This window comes from Acomys minous (assembly GCF_964271855.1).
Source record: "Acomys minous genome assembly, chromosome: 12".
Classification (NCBI taxonomy): Eukaryota; Metazoa; Chordata; class Mammalia; order Rodentia; family Muridae; genus Acomys; species Acomys minous.
In genome coordinates this window covers 21248569-21265893 of record NC_140493.1, presented here as the reverse complement: position 1 = coordinate 21265893, position 17325 = coordinate 21248569, and the positions used below count along the sequence as shown (strand labels likewise).

Sequence of the window (17325 nt, the reverse complement as noted above, 5' to 3'; positions counted from 1 at the left end):
GTGCTGCGATTAAAGGTATGGTGGCCCAGCTCAAATTTTTATTCTACAACAACCAGAATGTAATCCATATGCATGTGGAGGATCACATTTTTCCCTAGGTTCTCAAAATGTTTTCATGGAATATTCAACATGGTTTGGATTCCACGAATATATAAAAAAAATGTTTTTTCTTCAAATTCACAGACTGTTCCAGAAGTATGCAGACCAACTACCAAAGTTAGGTTTAATTATCAAAGACCAAAAGCCTAAATGCAAGAGGATCCTCGGGACCAATAGACAATTACTTCCAGCCCTCCTGTGGGGGGGGGGGGTAGTGGCAGTAACTCAGCTGTTAAGAAGTATTGGGGTGGGGGGCTGGGATCAGGCTGTAAAGTGATTAAATAAAAAGTGAGAAGGGGAGGAGAGAGGGGGGGGGGGAGGGAGAGAGAAACATTCCAGACCCCCATACAGCACAGTTCCCACTCCACTCCCACCCACAGGCACTGTGCTTAGTTTCGAACACACGCCATTAGCTCACCAAACAGCATCAACCCTTATCTTGTGAACAGGTAAAGAGTTACCACAGGGAAGCGTCTAAGCGTGGGTTACAGCTTGTTGTATGCCCAGTGATCCCCAAGCAAGTTCAAATGCAGAGAGTCCCTTTGCAGAGAGAAGGGCTACAACAACAGAACTTCAAACAAACAGTTGGAAGGCCTTTGTTATTATTTAATAGTTCTATCACTCAGGGTGTGTGTGTGTGTGTGTGTGTGTGTGTGTGTGTGTGTGTGTGTGTGTGTGTGTGTGTGTGTACACGCACACACTAGGATAATGGAGCAAAGGAACCAGATGATCAGAACTGTCTAGCAGCATGAGCTCCCATACAGTGGTGTAAAGGGTTTGAAGTTTGTTCTAAAGGAAAAGATGCTGCACAGGTACAGAGCACGGATTCTGAAGCCAGACCATGTGGACAGACTCTTAGCTCATCAGGTGTGTGGCACTGGGCGGGCTTCATACCCACTTTGTCCCTCAGTTTCCTCTTCTGTAAAGTAGGGTAATAAAGGCATTGAGTTCAAACAACTGTTGTGAGGACTATGGGAGTTATGGAAGCTGGAACACAGTCCCACACACTGTGCTAGTGTGGGTTATAATAAGGACATATTTGGTCTCCATCCCCACTCCTGGCACTGAGCTACTAATTAATGGGAGCTTAGCATTTCCTAAGTAAGAGCGACCAAGGTACAGGCAGCTTTTGTGATTCACAGCAAGCCTGTGCGGTGCAGGCCAGCACAGCATTTAGGAAGGAGGCCGGCCGCGGTCAGAACCCACCACACAATTAAAAGACTAGAAGCAGAATTCTTCACGAGGCAGAGAGGAACCAGGCTGATAGCGTACCAATAGCTAGCTGCATGTGGTGGCACGCATCAGCAATCTTTTTTGCTTGTTTGTTTTTTGTTTTTCAAGACAGGGTCTCTCTGTGTACTCCTGGCTGTCCTAGACTGGCTTTGTAGACCAGGCTGGCCTCGAACTCACAACAGTCGGCCTGCTTCTGCCTCCTGAGTGCTAGGATTAAAGGCTTGCGCCACCACACCCAGCTTGCATCAGCAATCTCAACACTTGCAAAGCTGAGGCAGGAGGATCATGAGTTAGAAGCCACTGTGGTCTCTGTTTTGAGGAAAAAGGGGGGAGGAGGTCACATATAGCCGGTGATTTCATCAACTGTAAATACAGTCATCCAGAGGACAGGGTCAGAGGCTTCCATGGTGGCAAACACATGTGGAGCTGCCGAGGGTGATATCCCCAGAGACACCATGGAGTCCCACACACTGTTCATGCTTCATCCTGCGTGCCTTCTCCTTCAGCTGCTTCTGAATTATATTCTCTTACATAAACGTAACTGCATGTTGAAGGGCCTGCCTTAATTCTGTGGGCCATTCTAGCCAATGATCCAACCTGCAGAGAGGACTGTGGAAGCCTCTGGCGTACAGCCAAGTCATACAAGGGCTGTGAGCACCCTGGTGACCCCACCCTAACAACTTAGGCCGCACAGTCTGAGGAGAGCTCTGTGCTCATGGAGTGCATGCTCATGCCAGGCACGTGTGTGGGGGGGGAGACAATGAGGGACCCCCAGTCTATTGTCAGAGGTGATGAGAAGTAGAATGCAGGACGCATGAGCTTTTCCTTCCCACACACGGCAAATCCCACTGAGGAGCCAGCGATCACAGTTTCATTTCATAGACTTTGCTGTCTTTAACCCATCTCACCTATGAGGAAACAAGATTTGTGCCCTAACATTCATCCCCGAAGCCCTAAACTCAACCCCCCAGCACTGGGGCAAAAAGGAAAACAGACCCATCTGCCTTGTGTCAGAGTCTGCCCAGGGCCTGCGCACAGCGTCAAGAGAGAGCAGGCGGAGAAGAAGGAGGTACGCTCTCAGAGGTGCCGAACCCTTCTCACAGGTCCCTTCAAGAAGTCTTTTCAAACCTCGGCGGGTTTTCTCTAACATTTATTTAGACAGCCTACTTCTTGGCAAGAGATGGGGTGAGAGACAGAGGCACTGTAGGTGGAAAGGAAGTTCCCACACTTGGCCTTGGCTGTTATTTGAACATTACCCAGCGTAACTACTCTCTCTTCAGGAGTCGTTCTAACAAACCTCCTGTGCCCAGATGAACTGAGGCAACCACCTCCATTTATTATACCAACGAGACATTCTTCAGCCTACACCTAAGAGGGAAAGAATGCAACAAGATACCTGCAAACAAAAGAAATTAGAGCAAGTGGACCCACCCCTGGATTCTGGAAAACAGAGCAGCACAGGTATGCAAGGCCGAAGGCAGAAGGCACCGGGTGGCTGCTACCAAGCCCACCTCACTCTGCAGCTCAGGGACAGACCTCAGCCCAGCTGATCTGACTTGTCTGCGTTAAGACTCCTAAGGACCGGGTGAGTGCCCCTACCTAAAACACATTTTAAACTTACAACGATACATAGTTTTATACGTTTTAAAAATCAGCTTTATTGAACGTTAGATAAACCCACCCACTCTACAGCTCAGGCCTTGTGGACATGTACACAGCGTGCCAACACGTTGTAGCATGTTTTGTTTCATCGGGCCCTGAGAAACTTCTCCTTCCACTTCTCTTTGTTACCCAAAACATGCACTTTTTCTTTTTTCTTTTGAGATGAGTCTCACTATTTTGGCCACACTGCTCCTAGTCATCTGCTGCAGCCTCCCAAGTAGCTAGGGCTAAAGTCACATGCAGACGCAAACCAGCTGTTACAGAATGTAAAGCCAAGGTAACTCACACTCCACACCATTCAACAGGCTTCACAACCACGTGTGCCATATAACCTCGATGCACCGTCACTGCCTTGCCAACAGTTACTCCGTCTACCAGCCTCGCCCCTCTGGGGCCTTGGCAACCAGCTGTCTGTCTCTTGCGCAGAACAGGCTTGCGTTCTGGACATTCCACATAGACACAGCCACAACTCCTTTTGTACGTATCTTCTTTACTTGGCACACTATCTTTTCGCTCTTAAGATTTATCTCCTTTATTTCATGTGTAAGAGTGATCTGCTTGCATGTATGTCTGTGCATCAAGAGCGTGTGTGTCCCTGGAAGTTAGACAACAGAGCTGAAACTGGGAGTTAAAGACAGTTGGGAGCTGCTGCATGAGTTCTGGGATTCGAACCGGGGTCCTCTGCAAGAGCAGCAAGCGTTCTTAACAGCTGAGCCATCTCCAGATCTGGCATAGTAACACTAAGGTTCACTGACTTTGTACAAATGTCAGTATTTCATTCCTTTTCATGGCTGACTAATAGTGTACGATTCGGTCATATCACACTTAAAATTTTTTGTTTTTTGTTTTTTTTCGAGACAGGGTTTCTCTGTGTAGCCCTGGCTGTCCTGGACTCGCTGTGTAGACCAGGCTGGCCTCGAACTCACAGGAATCCGCCTGCCTCTGCCTCCCGAGTGCTGGGATTAAAGGCGTGCGCCACACTTTAATCTTTTTTACCATGATGGTCAGTTGGGTTGTTTCCACTTTTAGCTAAGTGAATGATGCTGCCAAGAACTTTTCTTAAACATTGTTTGTTTATTTGTGTGGGTTTGAGTACATGAGTATACGGTGCATGTGTGGAGGTCAAAGAACAACTTGTGAGAGTCAGTTCTCTCCTCCCAGCACGTGGGCTGCAGGGATCAAACTCAGAACACGAGGCTTATCACCAGCGCCCTCACCCAGGAGCCGTCCTGCCAGCCCTACAGGGAATACTCGTATACACGTTTCCTTATAGACAATGTTTTGACTTTCTTGGGCTAAAAGTAGAAATGCTAGGTCATATGGGCTATGTTTTAATTTTTGAAAATCTGCCAAACTGTCTGCATTTTTTAAACTAAACTTTTTATTTTGAGCTAATTATAGATCCACGAATCCGTCACCGGCTTCTCTTATTAATCACATGTGACAGAGCCACCGTACAGTACTGCAACCAGTGGGAGTGAGAGTCGGGACAATGCCTACCTCTTTGGCTGCTCGGCCTCCTACAGACGGCAGAATTATACCCTCACCATCCTCAGACTCAGCCAGCCACAGTCTCTCCATAGTCCTAAACTTTGCCACACTGTGTCATGCCCGGTGGTGTAGGCTCTAATCCCGTCATGGGAGATGGAGGCAGGCAGATCTCTGGGAGTTCAAGGCTGGTCTTTCAACAACAACAGCGGCAAAACCAAACAAAGTTTATATAAATATTATACAAAGTGTAACTTTTTTCATGCCATACAACTGTCTTGGGAGTTATCAATAGGAACAGTTTTCTCATACATCACTCATTTTTTTTAAAGCATGAAGCAATATTCCAAACCCCCATTTATATAAGAATTTTTAACTAAAAAGATTTATTTTAAGCGCCAGGCGTGGTGGCGCACGCCTTTAATCCCAGCACTCGGGAGGCAGAGGCTGGCAGATCGCTGTGAGTTCGAGGCCAGCCTTGTCTACAAAGTGAGTCTAGGACAGCCAAGGCTAACACAGAGAGACCCTGTCTCGAAAAACAAAAACAAAACAAAACAAAACAAAACAAAAAAGATTTATTTTAACGTGTGTGTATTTGTATGTCTGCATGTGGATCTGCACATGTGTGCAGGTACCTAGAGAAGCCAAAGGCAATGGATTCCCAGGAAATGGAATTATGGGTAGTTATGAATTTTTGTTATAAAAACTGGGTCCTCTGAAAGATTTGTCTCTCCAGACCACCCACCCCAACCCCCATTTCTAAGAATGTCATATGAACTGTGTGTGTGCACTTAGTTGGATCTGGTTCTTACAGCCGGGCGTGGTGGTGCATCCCAGCACTCGGGAAGCAGAGGCAGGTGGATCTCTGTGAGTTTAAGGCCAGCCTGATCTACAAAGCGAATCCAGGACAGCCAGGGCTACACAGAGAAGCCCTTGAAAAACCACACACACACACAAAATCTAGTTCTTACACTTTATACAGTGTTTATGAAATTCATAGAACACTGACATGTTGGTGGCCTATGAATTGGTAACTTGTTCATTTTTATTTAAAACTTGATAGTATTCTAGTTTATATTTTAGTATTGTTATTTATCTGCCAACAGCCATTTACATGGTTTCCAGTTTGGAGTCATTAGAAAATAAATTGTTATGAGCCTTCAGTACAAATGTTATGTTTTCAGTTCTCGTGTGCAAAGATCTAAAAATTGGATTGCTGGATAATATACTAAATATATTCGACTTTGTACTGAATTGCCTTCCCAGGTCATTACGAGCCATTTTACATTCCATACTGTGGCTTCCCGTTGCTTCCCATTTTCACACACACTCGTAATTAACAGCCTTTTCCATTTTAACTATTCTAGTAGGTGTGTACTGGCTTCGCTTTGTGGCTTTCATTTGCATTTCTATGTTAGCATCTTTGTGTGTGGGTTGGGGGCAGTCTCACCAGGAACATGGAGACACAAAGATCTGCTGCCCCTGCCCCTAACTGCCCAGCATCACATATACTGAAGTGTCATATCCAGATGTTACCCACTCTTTACTGAGTTTTGGGAATTCTTTATAGTTGGATGTGTGACAAGTAACTATAATTCCAGCATTCAAGAAGTTGAGGGAGGAAGATCAGAAGTCCAAGGTCATCCTCTTTTACCACAGTGAGTTCAAGGCCAGCCTGGGCTACATGAGGCCATGTGTGCCACCCCCCTTTCATACCCCCCCAAAAAAAAGGGAGAAAAGAAAGTTAGTTAACTTACTTAACATTTTTTTAAAAAAGCAAACTTATGTCACATTAACATTTTAATTCTTTGTTTTGTCCTCATGAGTCTGTACAAAAGTACAGGTAAACAATCTGAGAACCGCTCTCTGGCAACAAGCACTTGGATTAAGATTTTCACACGTAGAGGCAGGGGAGATGTGGCTTAGCTGGCAGGGTGCTTCTCTGTGTTTGGCCCCCAGAACTGCAGACCTGGGCATGGTGCACATACATAGCCCAGCACTCAGCAGGTAGAAACATGAAGACAGAAACTCAAGGCCATCTGAGGCTACATGAGACGGGGAAAAAGATTTTCAAAAAACACCACCTACTTTGGAAGTTCACTTTTAATAATGAAAGCATATTATACTAGTGCCATCATTTTATGCTTAAAAGAAGCTGCGTTATGATTACTGATCAGAATTTAACACTATAACTCGGTGTATTTTCAGTTTACAAAACCCTCTAAAAGGTCCAGTCAAACGAGAGTAGGTTAGTGTGCAGAGGAAATAGCCACAGCTCTGCCAAGAGCGCAGCCTAACACAAACACTGCAGAGATAAATTTCAATAAATCTTACAAAATAGAAACAAAGGCAAAATGTAAAAGGGATTTATACAAACAAGTCAGTGGGAACACAGCGTCTGAGATGGCATGCCCCTTATCATGCACTGTTTGCTCAGAGCAGCACTCGGACTTCACTCATCCTAAACCCACAGCTCTGGCTCCCAACCCAAGACACAGTGCTTTCCAGCCACTTCCTCCGCTGTTAGCCTAACTATGCATGGACATAGACACAAACGTTTATATGGGATTTATTTAAACAGAAATGGTCACCAAAGAAATCAGAAAGTTACAGGGAAACACAAAGACCCAAAAGAGAAAATCTCTAGTCAAGCCCTACTTCCTGGAAGACCTGTCAGTGTTCTTGTGAATTCTAACTTGCCCTCCTGCCTCCCTTGTCGTTGTATCTCGCTCTGCTGTCGCAGAAGCCGACCCTGAACTTGTGATCCTTCCACCCGCCTCCACCAGTCTGAATTAGAGGCACACACCCCTCTCCCCGCAGTGCTGGGGCTGAACCCAGGTTTCTTCCATGACAGGCAAGCATTCTACCAGCTAACCACTTCTCCAGCCCCTATTCTAGATTAGATAGAAAACATTTTTTCTATACTTGTTAAAACAAATAAACAAAAAAAGTATTTTCCTATCTTAATTTCCTTAAGACAATTTCTTAAAAGTATTTTAAGGCTAATGAAAAAAAAAACATTTTAAAAAATGTATGAGTTGACAAATACAAGAGAGCTGTAGTAAATTGTCAGAAACCCAGTAAGAAACATTTAAAAATTATATTTGTGTGTGTGTGTGTGTGTGAGAGAGAGAGAGAGAGAGATATGTGCAAGCATGTGCATCACTGCATGCATGTGAAGGTCAGAGGACAGCTTGTAGAGTCAGTTCCCACCTTCATGTGAGGCCTATGTATTGAACTCAGGTTACAGCAAGTACCGTTAACTGCCAAGTCATCTCTCCAGGCCAAGAATTAAAACTTATATACATTAAACAGAATTTAAGATCCCCCAAGCAATAACCAACTACCATAATTATTTTCAAACATGGCATTGTTTATGTGTTAGGAACGGTGACAAGCCTGCGATGAGTATTTGTGGCATTATTAGTTTATGGAAGAGATGACAGGAACAGAAGTCACAGGATGCCTACTGCCACTAGCTCAAAGGCAGCAGAGTCAGAAATCTCTCTTTTCAGTGCTGGGGACTGAACACTGAGCCCAGGGCTGCACACTGGAAAGGCCAGCACAGCACAGCTCCAGCCTCTGCTTTCTTCTTGCACTTCTCACAGCTTTCTGGGGTAAGATTCTTTCTTCTTTTTCTAGTTATTGACGACTTCAAAGAGCTTGTGTTACGTGGGTTTCATCTATCACTATTTCATCTTGCTAAAATGTAAAACAGAAAACACTCTTAACTTTTCACATCTAATTCTGCATTTGGTTGTTAATAAACTCCATCATGTAGTTTTTGGAAAATGTACTACACTCATGAGAATACAACAGCTTTTTTTTTTTTAAGGGTAAACAAGCTTTTAAAATTAATGTAAACATTTTGATCTTGTACCCTTTGAAAGCGCTCAGGACATTTAAGGGTCCTCAACTACATCCTGAAAGCCACTAACTACACCACTTTGTAGTCTCAGCTGAGGCCTAATAGACGATGGATGATTCGCAGGCATGCTCTGACATTCACAAGAGCCAAGATAAGATACCAGCCCGGACGCCCGTCAACAAATGATTACACAGAAACATGTGGTTGCATTTATATACAAAACAAAGGCATTTCACTCGGCTATAAAGGGCAACCAAACTGGTCTGAGGAGGCTCAGCTGATAAAATGTTTGCCAAGCAAGAACGCACCTTTAGAAACCCAACCCACATACAAAGGTGGGCATGGTGATGTGTGACTATAATCCCAGCGATGGGGAGGCAGACACAGGAGCATCTCTGGCCAGCTGGTATAGCTAAATGAGAGGGTGAGCTGCATATTTAGAGAGAGATCTTATTGCAAGAAATACCAAGGTGGAAAGCGAGAAAGGAAGACACCCTACTACCACATTTGCCACTATACATATAAACAAATATCACATACACACAGACATGCATGCACGCATGTGTAAGCACATACATAGAAAAACAGAATTATGTCATTGCCAGGTAAACAGATATAACAGGATAACACCATGCTAAGTAAAATAGCCCCAGACTGCAAAACAAAAGAAAACAACCAAACAAAAGCCCCTCTCAGTTTCTCTCATATGCATAATCTAGACTTATATGTATGTACATGGTATGAGAGGACACCAATAAAAGGTTCCAAGGGGAGGGGAAAAGCAAGGTACAAAGAGAGATAATCATGTTTCCTCTACATGCACAATCTAGATTTAACATATATATGGACATATATGACATGAAAGCAGAAGTGAAACTATCTGGAGGGAGGGAGGAGCCCAGAGGCATGTCATGGTGGTCGTGGTGGGGGCAAGTGTAAGTAAAGTAGGTATTTGATATTGTATGAAAATGTGATAATGAAACCAATGACTCTGTACACCAACTAAAATATTAATATTTTTTAAGGCACCTCTCATCTACAAAAAGCCATGTTCTGAGGAACATACTTGTCTAAAATACACTTGGCTATCCTGGACTTGCTTTGTATCCTGGACCTTGAACTCACAGCGATCCGCCTGCCTCTGCCTCCCGAGCGTTGGGATTAAAGGCGTGCGCCACCACACCCAGCTACACTGCAATTTTTAGTGATCATTTATTAAAGAATTATCATATGCTAACTATATCGAAGAGTCACATACACAGAGAAAGGGGTTGGGGACCAATCCCCCATTCAGTGACACATTCTGAGAGACAGCCACATCAAAAAACTCATTTAAAAGAAAGTCATGATTCTATCAAATGATAAATGGTGTGAAGAAAATGATGCAGGACTTTACAATTCCTGGCTAGAGAAGGGCTAACAGAGAAACTGATGCTTACATAAAGACCTGCAGTGGAGGAAGCCAGGAAGCAAGCGAGGAAGTGTCCCACTCGACATCAGGGACAGCCAACGAGCCAGGATGTTTGTGCAAAATGAGCAGAGGAGAGAGGAGAGACGCGGCCGGAGTCCTGGGGGTCTCTTCAGCAGCATGCGGACAGAGCTACTAGCAGGTTCTGAGAGGAACCTGACTCGTACATTAAAGTCATTTGACTTTAACTATAAATGGATCGTGAAAGTAAATAAAGCTCTAAACTACTTGGCTTTAGTTGAGGTTTGTTTTGTTGGTTGGTTGGTTGGTTGGTTTTTCTTTCTTTTTTTTTTTTTTAAGATTTTATTTATTTATTATTTATTATTTATACCAGATCTCATGATAGATGGTTGTGAACCACCATGTGATTGCTGGGAATTGAACTCAGGATCTTTGGAAGAGCAGGCAGCGCTCTTAACCTCTGAGCCATCTCTCCAGCCCTGGTTTGTTTTTCAATACAGGGTTTCTCTGTGTAGCCTTTGCCATCCTGGACTCACTTTGTAGGCCAGGCTGGTCTCGAAACTCACAGAGATCCACCTGCCTCTGCCTCCTGAGTGCTGGGATTACAGGAGTGCACCACCTGGCCTGGCTTGGTGGAGTTTTTAAATCACATTTTTTATTTTAGTCCAATCACATGCACGTAAAGGACAAGGGACAATTTGTGGAGTCAGTTCTCTCCTTCCAACATGTGGGTCCCAGAGAGCAAGCTCCAGTCAGCAGCCTTGAGGGCTGGTTCCCTTACCTACTACACCATCTTGCCCACACTGTTTTTTTTTTGTTTGTTTGTTTTGTTTTTTTTTGTGATAAGGTCTTACACTGTAGCTCAGGCTAACCTGGAACTATGTAGCCCAGGCTAGATCTGAATTTGAGACGCCTCCTCCGCTCAGCCTCCCAAATGGTGGGATTATAGCTATTTAAGCCCCTGGGACACAGAGATGCACTCCACTCCATCTCTTACTATGTCTTAATACTTCTGAGTTTTGAGTTTCCTCCATAACCTGAAGCAGAGTCATGGTGATTAAATAATACACGGCAGTACACATTTCACTACTGCATCTCTTTTCACCAGTTTAATGTGCCCTTGTATAGCCCTTCTGTGCTCAGTCTGCTACCACATACTTAGTGACCTTGCATGACATTAAGCAGGCCCCAGACACCATGAGTTCAGCCCAACACTGTCCCTTAGCTTAAAAAGTGCAAGGCAAAGAAAGTTAAGTTTTGAGTGTTAGTGGTAGCACAGGGTGTTGAATATTTTTCCTTGTTATTAAAAAGAAAGTTTTAAAAATAATGCATGTGTAATCATAAAAGTGAGGCTCTAAAAAAGTAAGACTGTGTGAGCCTCATCTTGTTCAATTTGGCACTGTTTTAATGAGGCTAAGCTTGTGTCTGGGAGTCTTCATCCAAAGAGAAACAGAAGGAGGGAGAAAAAGAGAAGTGAAAGAAGAGTCACATTCCTTCACTGGAGTCTTAACTCAGGCAAGGCCCAGATAAATCAGTGAGTCAGAGGGAGGTAAAGGTAAGCGGAGCACTGAGGACAACAGCTGTCTGTCTGCTACCTGTCTTATGACATCACCGCCCAGGCCAGAGAAGACACAGCAAGATGAAGGAGGGCGGAGAATAGCAGGTCTGTAGCACTGTAACTTTACTTCCTAGGAGCAGGAAGCAGATACCCCGACATCAGGTTTTTATCTCTTCTGTCGCCCCTTGCCTCCCTCCTTCCTTCCTTTCCTCTCTTTAGAGAGGATCTCTACCAGGATGTCCTGGATTCACTATCTCAGGCTAGCCCAAACTTCCAAAGACCCATCTGTTTCTGGCCCTCCAGTGCTGGTATGTGCCTGTGCCACCACGCCCTGTTTTTACCTTCTCTGTTAACCTAAGGAGAGGCACCAGCTCTGGGGTGGGGGGCTTACAGCTAACCTCAAACACTAGAGATCTCTGGTGTTTCCTTCTAAATATCCTGAGGCAAAAAAAAAAAAAAACACTGGCAAGAGAGCGAGGACACAAGTTCTCCTCTCACCTCTGCCACACGTTAATTACATGATTTCAGGAAATAAATCAACCTCAAAGGCCAATTTCCTCTTTTCAAAAGAAAAAGAGGACAAGAAAATACCTAAGAGGACAAGAAAACACCTAAGATTTCCCTCAAGCTCTACAATTCCTTAAAAAGAAACCAGGGTGTTTCAAAGCTGCAATGTTTAGAGCTCTCAGAGACCTAAAAGTTGGTGACATAGGTGGAAGGTTCTGAGGTTTTTGATCTTCTCCCTACACTTGTGAGTGGCGGGAGGTGAGGATGGGGCCCTTAGAGAGTCACATGCCACCACGATGGGCAGGACTTAATCTGCCTCGCTTGTCCCTCGTGCCTTGCCAGTCCTCCCCGGTTTGCCATTCCCCTATTTTGCACATTCTGTTTTGAAACAAAGAGTACAGGGACAAAAGTCAAAGAATTATTTAGGAATTAAGTATAGCCGGGAGTGGTGGCGCAGGCCTTTAATCCCAGCACTCAGGAGGCAGAGGCAGGAGGATTGCTGTGAGTTCGAGGTGAGGCTGGTCTACAAAGGGAGTCTAGGACAACCAAGGCTACACAGGGAAACCTTGCCTCAAAAAAAAAAAAAAAGAGGAATTAAGTATAAAGATAGCAAATGACAAGGAAGTTAACTAACAGAGAGGAAACTTTTTTTATTAATAAGCTTCTCGAATAGACAATGTGCAAATAGTGTAAAACATAAAAGATCCAAAAAGAATACCATTGAGGACAAATGTCTCTCTGTGGCTCAAGCAAAGAGTGCACTTACACAGCTGCACTCTGCTTCTTAGGTTGAGTAGTAGGACTCATGGATGTGGGTCAAAGTTTACATACCTTATGCATACCTATATATCCCTTTGCATTTACGGCATAGTCCCAGAATAAGCTCAAATGAAACCCCAATTGCTGTGTGGAAACACAAGGTCTCTTCTATTCAGTCTCCTGGTCTTTTGGCATCCTCTTTTCCTGAAGCAGACACAGTGACCAAAGATACCCTATGCATGGACAAGTGTGAGGCGTGAGGGGGTGGGGAAATACATATGTGCACAAGCAAGAGGGGAGAGAGGAGTCAACTGACTCCTTAGACACATACCATGGACCCAGGCAGACCCGAGAGCCATCTCACTCCACTCTGCCACACCGGTCTGGCTCACTGCTCTGGAGGAATGAGCTGAAGGACTGGCACTGGCTGTAAAAAGGCAGAGGGCCGCCTGCTTGGGCACACACACCCTCTGCCAGGCCTGAGCCCTAGCACACCTGCATTCTGAAAGGCACGGTCAACACTGGGAGGCCCTTAGGGCTGGCTTCAGAAATTCTACGACATCCATTTCAAATCACTCTCTAATTGTAACAAGCCAGACAGATTCCTACGGCGGTGACATGAATTCTAGTCATGGCTTAACTGGAACACTAAGATCTATATAAAACACACATTATCATAGACAGGGCAAGCAACAAAGTCAGAGAGGCAAAAGAAACGTCAACTCTGAAAGCCATGAAACTTTGGATAATGACTGGCTAGCACAAAGGATGATGGTCACTGGAATCTTTTATTTATGGGAGAAGAGATTACAAAATACCTTTATAAAAAATCCTAAAGATTAGGCTTAAAATAAGCTTATTCTTATTAATAAGGCAAACTAGGTGAAGCAAAATTCCATCATTCTTCAAAAAATAAATCAGTGTCTATTGTGTGGCACCACAGGAGTCCACACACAGGTGAGCAGTTTGCTCATAAGAAGCTAGTTAGTGGAGGCTGCTGAGAGATGTCGGGAGGCACACAACTGCCTGTAACCCCAGCTCCTGCCTCCGGCCTCTGTGCACCTGCACTCACACAGACATATCCACACACTGACACACATAACCATAATGAAAAATAAACCTTTTTTCAAAGAAGCTAATGACCTCATCACAAAGCCAAGTGTAGGTGAGAGCTGGTGTGCACTGCGAAAGTGGCACCACAGGCACAACAGGAAGGTGATCTGACTGAGACAGGTTCCACAGACAGGCAGCACCCAACTGGATCCAAACAGCATTGAGACCTCTGGCATATGGAGGATGTAAACCGTCACCGACACTCAAGGATGGCCTGCCAAAGCCTCCAAGCTCCAAATGCTGAGTGGAAACTGTTGCTAACCGCAGTGTACCCTGAACCTTAAAATTTTGCATCTTTGATTCTGCCTGAAGGTTTAGTAATTTTATGATATGGAAAGCATTTCTCCTAGGAAGCATATATACTCATGAAGGTACAGTTTAACACAGTGCTTGACTTTTAACAAGAATCACTGTTTATTGATATTTCATAGCAGATTCTTTTCATTTCCTATCACAATGGCTGCTCAACAGTGACGTTTTACAAACCCATCTACAGTGGCTAATATTAAGTGCTTTTGAACATCTTCCTAACTTAAGTGACGGGAAGGTCGTCCCTAAGCCCAGTCTCTCTGCTTTTATGAACACACGCCTATCGCCTTCTTGGCCGACCTTTGGTCCTACCTGTACCAACAGCATTGTCAGTTTCACCCACACTTGTCTTACACACTGCTGTCCTGTGAAAGTTTTATGAAGTGGCTGGTCTGACAGATGGGTGACCAGCCCTGCCCAACATATGCTGTAGGAAAACCTACTCTGAGACAAGAAACTGCAAAGAATGGTCCTTTTTCTCCCTTGAGGGCTAGGGACACTGAAATTATCTTAGAGGAAGAAGCCTTTAACCTGACTGTGAAATGTTATTGTCTGAGATACCTACAAGTAATGAGTGATTTAAAAAAAAAGTGTTCAAATATTAAAATTTGCCCCTTAAAGTAAAATACACCCTTGCCCACACATGGAAGGAAACTGGAATACAGATGGAAAAATGGAGTCCATTTAAGTGGGAGCTACTGAGATACCACATTAGAGACAGATGGGAAACACTCAGATAAGCACACTATTTGTTTAGAACACAAAGCTCCAGAGATCTGTGGGAGGGAAAGGAAAGGCGACCTGAAATGCATAGCGTACAAGAACAGAAAATTCATCTGGTAAACGACTCATTATGACTGTTTGTAAAGCAGAAAGAAGAGAATGGAAAATAGTGGATCTTTCTTCCCTGGCCCTTCCTGTCCACAGGCGCAATCTATAGTCTTCAGCTGCTTTGTACCTGGGCCTGACAACACACTACCTTGAGTGCTCCCCAAGGAGGAAAGGAGACCATCACGCCAGAGGCAGCATCAGCCCCACCAAGGAGTCGCATTCTCCTCTGCATGGGGCCAGGGGATGGGGTAGGGGGTGCAAATGCCACTTGTATGAATCTTTCAGAACACAGACTACATTTTAGTAGAAGTCTAAAAATAAGAAAAGAACATTCTCTATTTTTAGATATCTGACTTACAAGTTTTAAAAACACCAAAAGTAAAAGAACATTTAAAAAAAAAACTATCTGGAATTTTTAAATGTTTTAAGAGAAGCTTTGAATTGGAAAACTATTTTTAGAGATAGAATTTCAAAAATCCTGCATTCTTGCTGTTAACTGCTTCCCTATCTCTAAAACTTAACCCCAACCCTGTGCTTTATCAAGAGCATTCCCACAGACAGTGTAAAGATGAGATGGAAAGGTTGTGACACAGAAGAGAAAGAACAGCGGAGGAAATCATAAAAGACACTTTCGCGGTGGCATAAAAAGAGTAGGTTTAAAAAAAAAAGAGTAAGTTTGCGATTAAAGACATACTGAAAAAACAGCAAAAGCAACTAAATTATCCTTCTTTAAAAGCAGTGCCAACGACAGTGATAAAACGGGTAAAGATAGACAAATGGGTCCCCTTGCTGAGTGCTCCTCATATCACTTAGCATCTAATCCAAAGCTATATTTGAATAACTAGAAAATGCAATTAAAGAAAAAATTAAAACAGTAAAAACCCGAAAATGAAATATTTACTGGATGCTTTGTGTTTCAGCTTCCCGTCTCAGCCTAGTGCTAGCACAAATGTACTCGACCATTTTAAAGACGCCTGTGGCAAATGAGCTTTGCAGGAAATAAGGGAATTACCTGACTGCACAGCCATCATTAGCATCTCAGGCTCGAGCAGAGTCATGACGGAGTCTTCACGGAAACAGCCCACAAACACAAAAATAAAGCCCAGAAAAGGCACAGCAAGCTTTACAAATCCAGTCTCATGCCTGTGTAGAGGAGAACAGACGACCTCGCTCCCCTCCTCTGGGAAAACACCAACTCTCCACCCTTCAGGCAAGTCAAAATGGCCCAGAGTTGAGTGACTGCAGACAGGAAGCTCAGCGCTCCAGAGAAGACCTGAAGTTCGCGGTTAGAGCAGTGGCTCCTCCCCTCCGGTCCTCTCTAGGGGGAGGGGAGAAGCACAGAAAGACTTCCGAAGACTGATCTAACTGCTTTCCTCTCTCTTTTAAAAATGAGAAGACGGGTTTTATTCAAAACCCTAGTAGAAGGAACTCTGGGGCTAATGCAGTTTAGAACAACAAAGCAAACACAATCAAAACTCAATCTCAAGAAAGAAACATTCAGGGATCAGACACACACACACACATACACACACACACACACACACACACACACACACACACACACACACACACACACACACACAAATACATCTGCCACGGAACTCTGCTGAGAATCCCAACAGCCTTTCACACGTGGTACTTACAGGCAACAGCTAAGAAAGCTGACTATTTAACTACAGTTCAACTGTTTCCTCACCCCCTGCCCAATTAAAACATGTTTCCAAAACCATAGAACACACTCCAGGGCGGTAATGTGTCTCTCAAATCTGCCAGTCCTCCTGAAGAGCCCCTCGCTGCCCATTGGGGGGACATAGTAGCTGTGGAGAGATAGGATGCCAGGCGACCTTTCGAAACTGTTCTAAGATCATGCTGGATATATGGCACACATGGGAAGAGTCCCTGCCCTGATAACCTTAGCCTTTCTCTGCTATGCACAACAGCGCTTCTGAATAAGACTGGACAGGGGCACTTTGCTTTCTCTGGAGAGAAAAAGACAACAAAACCAAAGACCCTTCTGAATTACAGATAGGAATTATTTCATCTGCCCCAATAAAGGTCATTTATTCCTTTTGCAGTGTTTTTTTTTTAATAACTGATATTGATAATAAAATGATACTGAGATGCTGCTGGGCAGTTTGATGGACTTTTAATAAATGCCAGAAAACTAGAAAGCTGTTTCTGACTCTTTCTGGCTATGGGACAGTCTCAGCCCAGTGAAAGTCTTAATGCTTACAAAGTCAAACAAATGAGAAATGAAAGCTCTGGGAGACCTTTTAGAAGAGCAGTTTCACAAAGCGGGCAAGGCACAAAAGAAAAGGCAATGCGGATCTGGTGGAGGGAGGTTCTGTGGAAGAGAAAAACTCCCTTTCTTTCTCACCCCAAGAACATCATGTTTAAAGCCAAACTCTATATAGAGCTGCGGGAATGACTCAACAGGCAGCAGAGTGGCAGCCAGTGTGGGCGCATGCT

General features: G+C 44.2%; 1 protein-coding gene across 3 annotated transcripts in view; it reads right to left on the bottom strand.

Moving 5' to 3' along the window:
- The window catches only part of MRTFA (myocardin related transcription factor A), a 103103-nt gene that overhangs the window by 73869 nt on the left and 11909 nt on the right, over positions 1-17325 (bottom strand). The window contains exon 1 of one of the 3 annotated variants that reach the window (XM_084748342.1): positions 15869-16265. The exons of 1 other annotated variant lie outside the window; for it this stretch is intronic. In XM_084748342.1, the coding sequence (XP_084604468.1) occupies positions 15869-15914 (46 nt within the window). In that variant the 5' untranslated portion in view covers positions 15915-16265. Of the gene's footprint in view, positions 1-15868; positions 16266-17325 lie in introns of those variants that run through there. One more of the 3 variants, XM_084748344.1, reaches the window with a different exon arrangement.